The following is a 10,988-nucleotide window of genomic DNA, read 5'->3' on the forward strand; positions in this document are numbered from 1 at the left end:
GCCAGGAATGCCCTTTCTGTGACCGAGCAGTTAGGGTCAGGCTAAGGAATGGCTCATGGCGCCGTGTGTATTGCGGAGCCAGCCTAGGGACTTGTACATTTTGATATTAAGTTACCCTCTGAGCCCTGAATGCACCTCAGGGTAGAGCTGAAATTCCCTGGGGTACTGGCTGGGAGATTTATGTTCAGGGATTGGGGAAGAGGGTACCATTTTGGTGGGGGAAAAGACGGGGGCCTAATGGGTGCTGTTCCATCAAGGTCTTTGAAAGACCCGGGCCCTTGAGTGACCCCAGGGAGTGAGTGGCTCCAGCACATAGGATGGGCACCCACCAGCAGGCCACAGGTGAATGTCCCAAGTCAGGCACCTCCCCACAAGGACGAGTCCCACTTTGCCCCCAGAGCCGAGACAGGAGCTGCTACCTTAGTCTCCTGGCACCCCACCCGCCCCGCTCCCCAACGGCCTGACATCCGACGGCCCCCCATGCTAGGAATCCCATTCCTCCTTCAGGAGCCCATCCCGTACCTAACAGTTGGGTTCCCACTCTCCAACCTAACTTCACGTTGCTGTGGGTGAAGCCAATTTTCTTTCCTTGCTCTTGACTCAGGTAGAAGCAAGCCTTCCTGGGGTGGCCTTTCTCATCCTTGAAGAGCACGATTCAGACCCTCAGGTCCTCCCGTTCCAGGATGCAGCTACCAGTTTCTTCCACCTTTCCTCTCCCCTCTCCCAACACTGCCTGGGCTGCTCCCTCTTGGTTCCCTTCCGTCCCATGTTAAACCCCGAGCCCAGGACTCAGTCTAGCTTGTGCCAAACAGAAGGCAGACTCCCACTGCCATTACGTTATCACATTTATCAGGCCAAGAGACACTAGACTGGAACGTTTGGAAAGAAATGATTCATGTGTTGATTCTCCTCAGAAGAACAGCTGCCCTACTCTCCAGCTAATAAAGACAGCGCCTGATATTTGTAAAGTGGTTTTAACTTCTTAAAGCACTTTCATGTCCATCATTCGTTTGGGTCTCGTCAAAGTCAGGGTAAGACATTGACAGCATTCCCGTTTTGCAGGTGAGGAGTCTATGCCCAGAGAGGGTGAGTAACTGGCCTGTGGGCACACAGCACAATGGCCAAGATGGGATGAGAAGCCCAGGCTTCTAATTTACAGCCCCATGCACTGCCCATAGCAGCCTAAATTTAGGGGGATACTCACTCCACAGAGCCTGATGTTCAGGAAGCTATCAGAGAATAGATATTCAGCCTCCATACTGTGCCCTCATAAAGGCATGCCTTATCTTTCGGGAAGCCCAGAGCAATAAAAGCACAATCCCAAGTTCCAAGGGCTGAGTTTCACCTGGGAACTCCCCTGGCCACTGGGGGAGAGGTGGCTTTCCTTCCCAACCCCCAATCTCACCTGCCCGTTTCCTCTCAACCACACCCTCTTCTGGGGCAGGGGGGCTGGCATCACTGTAGGTACTGTCCCTGGGCGAGGTCTCCTGCGACTTGCAGTAAATGGGCGACTCCAGCTGGGGCGGCCGAGGTACATGCTTCTTCCGTTTCTTGGGCAGCTTCTGCTTGGCCATGGCCAGAGAGTAGTACATGCCGAAGTTGTTGACAATGACGGGCACGGGCATGGCAATGGTGAGCACGCCGGCCAGTGCACACAGCGCCCCCACCAGCATGCCTGACCACGTCTTGGGGTACATGTCCCCGTAGCCCAGCGTCGTCATGGTGACCACGGCCCACCAGAAGCCGATGGGGATGTTCTTGAAGTCGGTGTGATCATTGCCCCGCGGGTCGGAAGGCCTGGCGCCGATGCGCTCCGCGTAGTAGATCATGGTGGCGAAGATAAGCACGCCCAGGGCCAGGAAGATGATGAGCAGCAGGAACTCGTTGGTGCTGGCGCGCAGGGTGTGGCCCAGCACGCGCAGCCCCACGAAGTGGCGCGTAAGCTTGAAGATGCGCAGGATGCGCACGAAGCGCACGACGCGCAGGAAGCCCAGAACGTCGCGAGCCGCCTTGGACGACAGGCCGCTCAGCCCCACCTCCAGGTAGAAGGGCAGGATGGCCACGAAGTCGATGATGTTGAGCAGGTTCTTAACGAAGTCCAGTGTGTCGGGGCAGCACACGATGCGCACCAGGAACTCCAGCGTGAACCACAGCACGCACACTCCCTCAATGTAGGTCAGGATGGGCTCCGTTTCCACCTCCCGCCGGAAGCGCACACTGGTGGTGTTCCCCACTCTGTGGATCTCCGTCACGTTGCGGTCGATGTTGAAGGCCTCGTGGGTCTCCAGGCAGAAGGTGGTGATGGACACCAGGATGAAGAAGAGAGAGGCAAAGGCCACCACCTATGGGCGGGGAGAATGAAGGCAGCTGTCAGGGACACAGGCACCCAGCAGGGACCGGGCCCTCGGCCTGTAGAGGGAGGGGCCGTGGGTCACCAGGCAGTCTGATAGGTTGTGAGAGGTGGGATTAAGGTACACAGTCAGGGGCTGGAATTCCCTCCCCAAAGGGTCTTCATCCCTCTGCTTGCGTGCTTTAAGGCAGTACGTCCCAATCCTTGTCATGGTGCACAGAAGTTAGAAGCTGCCTTTAGCTGGAAGGAACTGAACAGAGGATTATAGCTGCCTGGCCCTGCCTACTGCCTAGCTCTGCCCACCTCTAACCTGATCGTGCTTTGAGGCTTCTCAAACTGTAATGGCTGTATAAATCCTCCGGGAACCTTGTTAAAATGCCATTCTGATTCAGGAGGTCTGGGGCAGGGCCTGTGATTCTGCATTTCTAACAAGCTTTCAGGTGAGGCTGCTTGCCCACGGACCACACCTCAAGTAACTAGGCTTTAAGGCAGTAACCTGGACCAGCAGCGTAAGCATCACCTGGGAACTAGTTAGAAAGGCAAAGCCTCGGGCCCCACCCCAACCTACTGAATGACAAATGCTGGGCGGAGGGTCCAGTAATGTTTCAACAATCTTCCAGGTAATTCTGATACACACTAAATTGCAAGGGCCACTACATTAAGGGATATGCCTAGAGGCAGGGGGCTGGCATTCTACCTATTAAGCTCCGGCCGTGACCCACCTCCTCAAGCCCCAAGTCCCAGCCCCTCCTGCCTGCCTCTCACCCTAGGATGTCTGAGCCGACTGCCCAGACAGTGAGAAGCGTCTGAAGAAAGCCAACCTGCTCCGGGGCAGGAGACAGGGTAGTCTGCCCAGAATAGCCACCCTCCCCTTCCCGAGAACTGACATTTCCTGGGACACTGAGCGCCAACAAAAAATAAACTGCACCCATTGGGATCAGAGTGTGGCAACAGCTGATCTGGACAGCTGCTGGGATCTCGGCTAGAATGATGACAGCAGCACTCAGCAGAGGAACGGCTGGGTTTAAGTGTCCAATCATTATGAATGGAGGTGAAATGCATGTGTAATAACACCAATTGCGGAGCCTTCATCTGTTATTCATGTGAAGCCATTCACCACTGTCAGGGTGCTCCTTGCTGGAGTCCATGCCCCCTGCTGTTGTCTATCCTGCTTGGTGGGTGGGGATGGGCTTCCTCCCTGAGCAGCGGGCTGAGCTGATAGATGAGGGAGGACTGTGGCCCCACGACCCCTTGGCAACCCCCATTGCCTGCCCCACTCTGATTTCCACCTGGCCATGGCATTGCCCTGTCTAATGATGCCTCTCAGAGATGCTTTCCTCCCTGGGAGTCTGCACCAAGACGGGTGAGGTGGGTGGGCACAACTTCTTAGTACTGCAAAACACCAGTGGGGAATACAGGGAGATCTGGGAAAATGAAGCAAGAATTAGCACCTCCAAGGGCTTCTGGAGCAGGAGCGAGTCTGAGGAGGGAACTTTGGGAATGAACATTCATTACCCGTCTATTCTGTGCCTGGCATACTTGGGCACTCTATATGTGTTATCACCTTCAGTCCTCCCTGTGAGGTAGGCCCCATCATCCCATTTTCCAAAGGAGGAACTGAAGATCAGAGAGGTTATATACTTGCCTAAGGTCACACAGCCTGGAAGGGATGGAAACCAGACTTGAACTCAGCACTATTTAACTCAGGGGCCGTACCTTCTCTTCACACCTCCCAGGCAGGGTCAATTCATAGATACAGGAAAGTCTTCTCTGAATTGTCAATACTGCTCCCAGCCAGCTCCCTGATGACGGCTATGTCACTCTTAGGAATGTGTACCTTTGGCCTGGGACAGACACCCGCCACACAGTAAGACTTATTTATACTTGAACATGGACAGGTTGATCAGATAACGGCAAGTTAGGAGAAGCAGGGTAGCAGACCACAGACACGCTTTTCCACTTGACAACTCTGCCTGGAGCTTCTCTTGCCTGCTTCTCCCCGCCCCATGAAGGTGAATTTCAAGTTCCCTTGCTGGTTTCAGTTTTCTTCCTCTGAGAAATGGGCTGTCAAGACAATACAGGGTGACATGGGCATTAGGCAAATAGCTCCAGCCTATGGGCTCTCGAGGGCCATCCAGAGATGAGCTGGTGGAGGCACCTGTCCAGTGGCCATGGTGATGCTGGGAACCCCGGGTCCCTGCACTGCCCTCCCAAGCAGAGGGCATTGGGATAAGGGGTGGGGTCAGCACATCCCAGATCTGCCAGGAAGCCTGGGAAGCAGAAGCTTGTGCTCTTCTGAGGAAAAGTTAGCCAGAAGAGTTGGCCCACCTGGGAGCCCAGCGTGAAGTTAATTGGTGATTTGGAAAAACAAGTTCAGGAAGAGCTGCCAAGGGGCTGAGTAGAGGGTGCAGGGAGGGAAGGGGAGGGGAGGGCGGGGCGGGTGCTGTGGCCAGGGCCACTCTCTCACCAGCAGGGCCAAGGTGCTGTCCTCAACTCCACCCCAAGGGCTCCTTCTGCAGCAGGCCCAGTGGGTGCAAACCACTCCTCCCTCCTGCATTAGGGAACAACCCCCTGAATTCCTGCGGTGTTCACTCATTTTTTTTTTTTTTTTTTTAAACACAGAACCATCCCATCTACTTACTTCTACCCCTCACTGCCACCCTCTCAGAGGATGCGGACAGGGAAAGGGGAGCCACATGTGTCCATTTCTCAGGGGCAACAGAGGCACGAGACAGGGCAAATGACTTGTTGAGGATTAAACTGAGGCCAGGTCTCTTGACACACAGCTCAGAGCTCTTTCCTCTTAGCCTCTCTGACCAAACAGATGGGGACAATCCACTCCTCCCTGATGAAACCTACATGGGGCCTCAGTCTCCCTTGTGGCCCCTCCAGGCTGGTCGCAGGAAGCCCTCACTCCCTGAGCAGACAGGTAGACCTAAGGCTGAGCGGTGATAGATGCAGTGGCCTGTGCTCTGGCAGGCTGCCCCAGGTGGGTCCCGAAGTTACAGGTACCCCTTCAGGGCCCTAAATTATTCCCCAAGGCAAGTTATTTTGTAAGTGGTGGCCCTGCTTGCAATCGGTGCCTTTCACCAGGGCTTTTCCCTTTCGTGGCAGGGATACTGCTTTCATTCTGCTTTCAACCCTTGACTGGGACCTGAAAGGGACCAGCGAGGAGGCGGCGGCTGCAGCAGCATCACCCAGCTTAGAGGTCAAGGCCTCACACCTGAGACTCCTATCCAGTGCCCTCACCCCCCAACCCTGGCCCATCCCGCGAGGCTGGCAAGGCCCCTCAGAGCGCTCCCCATCGGCCCCTGCCACACATGGGGCTGTGCAGCCTCAGGGAGCTGAGACTGAGGGCAAAGGAGAGCTAAGGAGCCCTGGGGTCAGCTGCCTGGGTGCCTCATCCCGGCACTGCTGCTCAGTCAGGGAAACGGTGCACTCTGTGCCCGTTTCCTCGCTACAAAATGGGACACTACTAGTGCCCCCAGTAGTGTTACTGTAGGATTAAATGAGCTTCTACACAGCACTTACTGGCATACAGTAAGTGCTCAATAAATGGTGACAGAGCTGAGGAGGTGAGGGGGCCTCCGTGAACACCCGCGCGCAGCTTCTGAGGACGAGTTGGATCTGGAGCCCAAAATATCACAAAGCCTTTGCTTCACAGAAGAGAAAGGGACTCGGAAGGTCATTGAATTCAGTTCCCTTTCTGTTGTTTTACAGGTGATGAAACTGAGGCCTGGGGAGAAGTGACCTGCCTGGTTCCCAAGGCCGAAGCTGTCTGTTCTTTCCACTGTGTGGGGATGGAAGGCATGGATTCTGCTGGAAGTCAACACTGCCCAAGCAGGGACTTCCCTGGCGGTCCAGTGGTTAAGACTCTCTGCTTCCACTATGGTGGGCATGGGTTCGATCCCTGGAGGGGGAACTGGCATCCCACGTGCTGCACGGTGCAGCCAGAGAAAACAAAAACCGAAACTGCCCAAGCAGAAAACTGCTTGTGTGGACTAGTTCGGCCAGCAGCAGCCCCTCTCCTGCCAGCTGGGAGGATACAGGAGGGTCTCACCACCCTGGACAGGAGGGTCCTAGCCTCTCTGAAGGACAGTGCTACTCCTTCGAGCTTCCTGCTCCCTTGGGCCCCTCACACTGGCTGGCTGTATCCTGTTGGGGACCCATCTGTCTCCAGAGACCCAGGTGTTTCAGCTAGTGGGCCAGCCCCGTGACCGGCCTCCTTCACTGAGCTCATCCCACGTCTGTCCTTGGCGGAAATGTAAAGTCACACACTTCTGGACGCAAGTCCGGCTCTGCAACTTACTGCCCAGACCTGGGGCAAGTTACTTACCCTCTCTGAGCCTTAGGATCTTTGTTCATAAAATGGAAAATTGAGTACCTACTATGTGCCAGACACTGTTCTGGGTGCTGTGGAACAGCAGGAAACAAAACACCCCTGCCCCTTAGACCTTCCATTCCAGTGGAAGGAGACTGTCAACAAATAAGTAGAGTATGTCAGATGGTATAAGAGGGAGAAAAATAAAGAGAAAGGAGGTTAAGAAGTGTGAGCGTGGGGGAGCTATTTCAAATAGGGTGGTCAGGCAAGGCCTCAGTGCCAAGGTGACATCGAAGCAGAGACCTGAAGGAGTGAGGGAATGAGTTATGTGAAGATCCAGCAGAACTCCAGAGGCAGCGGGAACAGGCAGTGCAAAGGCCCTGAGGCTACCAGCATACTTCATGTATTGACGGGGTAAGAGTACCTATCTTATAGGGTTATTTTGAGGATTAAAAGAAATGATATTTGTAAAACTTAGCACCGAGCCTAGAGTGGCTCAGAAATCTGGCAGAGGCTGGGGTGGGGGGGGGGGGGGGGGGGGGGGGGCAGGGAGGAGGTGACAGACACCAGTCATTGGGAACTGAATACAATCAGCAGGAGCAGGGGAGGGGAGCCCAAGGAGGAAGGGCCAAGGAGACAGATGGACAGATAAACATAAGAAGACTCATGCCCAAAAACCTATATTAAGGACGAAGTGTAGGAGAAGAGAAATTTGAGAACACAGCCAAAGACACTTGCAGAGGAAGATCTGAGGGGATGGGATGAGGAGCTGAGCCTTCTGGGGAAGTGAGATCCTAGTGCCCAGGTGGTGTTGGAAAGGGAGTGGGCAGCCCTGCGGGCTGAGAAGCAGGGAAGGAGAGGAAGTCTGCCAGGCAAGGCATCTCTGAGCTGTCCCTGGGCTCCTGGGTGAGGACCTGTACTATGATGCCCAGGCCCCAGCCGAGGGACCCCAGCTCCTCTCCCTTCATGGGCTGCCCAAGAGCAGAACCTGGCTGGCCCTGGGCCTTCCCATCCTGAGCCAGGACCCTCTGGTTCCGGTGTCAGATCCAGCCTCTACCATGCCCAGCCCCTGCCAAGCTAGCACCTGGGGCCTCTCAGGGCCACTTGGCTGCCTAGAGCCGATGAGTCCCAGAAGGAATTCAGGCCAGTCCATATCACTGGCCAAGAACTTATCCAGGCAAATGCAATTCCAGGTTCTTGCCTATCTGTCAAAACACCCCTGCCCCTTAGACTTTCTGTCCCATGCTGTCCTATCTCTGCTCTGGCTGGTCGCCTGGCCAGGAAATTCCCTTCTTCACTAGCTCTGCATGGTTAAGCACTACCCACACTGAATATTTATTTATATATTTATTTATAACTGGCTTCCTTCTAAAAATTATTTAAGGAAGCTAAGTCACTATCACGCAGGGCCTACCCAGTTTAACTTCTATTTCCTTGTTGAAGCTTCCCTGCATACCAATCCCCCTCCAAACAAACCCTCATCTCACACAGAGGTGGGATTTATCACTTCCCCCTCTCACCTTCTACTGAACTTCATTTTTTAAGACTACTGTGGCCCCTCTCCTGATCTATCTTGTATTATTATTACCATTTCTTGTCACTCAGTTTTCCCCAACTGCCACCTACTCCACCTGATCTGGTTCTCTTTAGGAACAGGGACCACCTCTAACTCGTCTTTATATTTACAGAGGCCAGCTTGGCGTCTGGCAGGTAGTAAGTGCTCAATAAATGTTTTCTGAATGACTGAAGCCAGGGTGACTGCCTGCCCCCTCTCCTGGTCCTGGGGAGCCTGTCACGAGGAGAGATCATCAGCCTCACTAACTGGGACTAGAGGTGACAAAGGGATGCCTAGGAATCCCTCCAGGCACCTGGGCTCTCAAGACTCTGTGGCTCTCAGCGGTGGGTCAAGCCAGCTGCCTGATGGGGACCCCAGCCAGGGGCCAGTAACCTTCACCCAGCCCAGAGAAATCCCCAGCAGGGAGCTGGGCCAGGTCGTGGCAGGCTGGCTGCCAAGGAACAAAGTTGGCTTGAATACCCTTGTGCCCAGCATCCCAGGCTGACACTGACCACAGGTGGAGGTGAAGGGCCTGGGGGCTCCCGGTTCCCAAGGCCCAGATGCCTAACTCTGTTCCTGCCTGCTCTTCCCCCAACTCTCCAAAATAGCCCAAGTTTATCTTATCCCTTCCCCCACTTTACACCCCACCCCAAACGGAGACGAACAGAAACACCTCATCATCCAGAGACAAGATGTTCAGAGACAAATGTTGGTCTGTTCAGAACAAGAGAGGAAAACAGAAAACAAACCCAGGAGGAGATTGGGAGGCTGCCTCAGGGCAGGGGTGGGGGGAGGTCTGCAGCCCTTGGCCTAACATTGCTCCCGTTCCTGGGAAGGCGGTAGAGGGGCTGCCCTGGGGCATGCTGGCACTGCCCTCCTAAGGGTGCTGCGGAAGCTGGGGCACCCAGTCTCCTGGGCTCAGGTTCCTGGCCCTTCCTCACCCAGAGGGCATATGGCACTGCGAGTCCTGGCCCTCACTCAGAAGCCTGTCATGCCCACCGACTGGCTGGTCCCAGGCAACACCCAGGCCGGAGAAGCTGGAGCCTTCAGATGGGGTGTGAGCAGGAAGCAAGCCCTGCATGTCCTTCCTAGAAGGCCTCGGTTTCATTCCTCTGCCTGGGCCACGGAACACCTAGTCTCTTCTCTTAACCAAGCCCCCTTTCTTTTTGTCCTATAAAAAGCCCCACAATGAGGGAAAGAAAGAGAAAGCAAGCTAAGGTGTGAGCAATTCTAGGGAGCAAGGAGACGGGGGCTTTAGTTTGGAGGGAGAAGTGATGGAAGGGATGTGAGGAGAGCTGAAGGGCCCGCCCCTCCCCGAAGGGCCCTCTCCAAGCAGAAGCCCCAGGAGGCGGCCGAAGCAGGGGACAAGCACACACGTGGATGCACAAGATCTGGGCTTGGATCCTAGTTCTACCACCAGCTATGCGACCTTGAACAAGCCCCTCTGGGTCTCCGTTTCCTTCTCTGTAAGCTGAGGTTAATAATCCCTGCCTCACATGGGTCAGATAAGGTATTAGAAAAAAGTGCAGGTGTGCCAGCACCTGACAACTGGCACAGTGGATGCCCAAGCAGTGTGAAACCCCAGCTGCAGCTGCCTCTTGGGGCAGTGGGATCCTGTGGGGTCACCTCCTCTACTCAGAGGGGAAACACCATGAGAAAACTCAATCTAGGTACTGATTTAGCCAAAGGAGAGCTATCATCCTTAATAGGGCCGATAACTGGACTAAAGCCAGCTCAGCCCCTGGGACCTCTGGAGACTGGGGATGAGGGAGGTGAGTGTCCCAGGGTCCCATTCATCAGGTCTCCTGTCTGCCCTCAGAAAAGGAGGAAGGCCTGATCCTAGAGCTCGGTTGCTGCCCAAACCCTGACTGGTCCGCCTCAGTCTGGGAAGCCACCCTCGCCATTGCTGAGCCCTCCCTCTGCCTGGGACCAAGGGCAGTGGGCAGAGGGGGACAGGACCAGCCTGCCTCCTGTGCTTGCTCCCAGGTCAGGCCATGGGAACAGAACCACAGCAGCAGCCGTCCATGGACCCAGCCGCTGTGAAGGGAGCAGGGTGAGCACCCAGGCTGGAGCCTGCCTGAACAGGAATGGCTCTGCGGGCCAGGCCGGTAGCTAGGCAACAGGCTCCCATAATCAGCTCAATTCACTTTCCGTTTGTATCTGTTTTGTTCCTGTCATAACGCACTACTCAAATGACCAGCTGCTGTATGCAAAGAGATGCCCGGGGCAGCGCCCCGCCCCTCTGCCCTTACTGGCCCTCGGTGAGCGCCCCAAGGCCACCGCAGTGCTGCAGGCCCCTCCCCCTCTTCCTCCAGGGAGGCCGAGGGAGGAGGCAGAGGGAGGGAAGGTGTGTGCACAGACCCAGGGGACAGCACAGGGGCAGGGGGTATTATTGGCCTGGGGTAAACAGAGCAGGGCGGGCATAACCGCAGAACCCCAGCACCTCAGACCCTCAGGCCTGGAGGCGTAACAGAGTAAGTGTCCCTTCTGATGTCCCCAACTGCCCCTGGTTTTCTGATGTCATCCACAGGCGGTACAAAACCTCAGGCCACCTCCCAGACCAGAGTAACAAAGGATCCACCTCAAAAACAGCCGCCTTCAGTGGCAAGAACATGTTATCACCCGAGGAGCAAGGGCTGGGTAGTGAGGGAGCCCTGGCTTTGAGTCACAGCCCACCACTCTCTAGCTGTGTGACCTCAGGCAAGTTGTTTACCCTCTCACAGCCTCAGTCTATTTTTTTTTTTTTTTTTTTTTTTTTTGCG

General features: G+C 55.3%; 1 protein-coding gene across 2 annotated transcripts in view; it reads right to left on the reverse strand.

Moving 5' to 3' along the window:
• The window catches only part of KCNC4 (potassium voltage-gated channel subfamily C member 4), a 23,854-nt gene that overhangs the window by 8,358 nt on the left and 4,508 nt on the right, over positions 1 to 10,988 (reverse strand). For both annotated transcript variants that reach the window (XM_007449295.1, XM_007449296.1), the window contains exon 2: positions 1,406 to 2,342. In XM_007449295.1, coding sequence (XP_007449357.1) covers positions 1,406 to 2,342 — 937 coding nt within the window. The remainder of the gene's footprint in view (positions 1 to 1,405; positions 2,343 to 10,988) is intronic.

Source organism: Lipotes vexillifer, unplaced genomic scaffold, assembly GCF_000442215.2.
Source record: "Lipotes vexillifer unplaced genomic scaffold, Lipotes_vexillifer_v1.1 scaffold393, whole genome shotgun sequence".
In the NCBI taxonomy this organism is placed as follows: domain Eukaryota; kingdom Metazoa; phylum Chordata; class Mammalia; order Artiodactyla; family Lipotidae; genus Lipotes; species Lipotes vexillifer.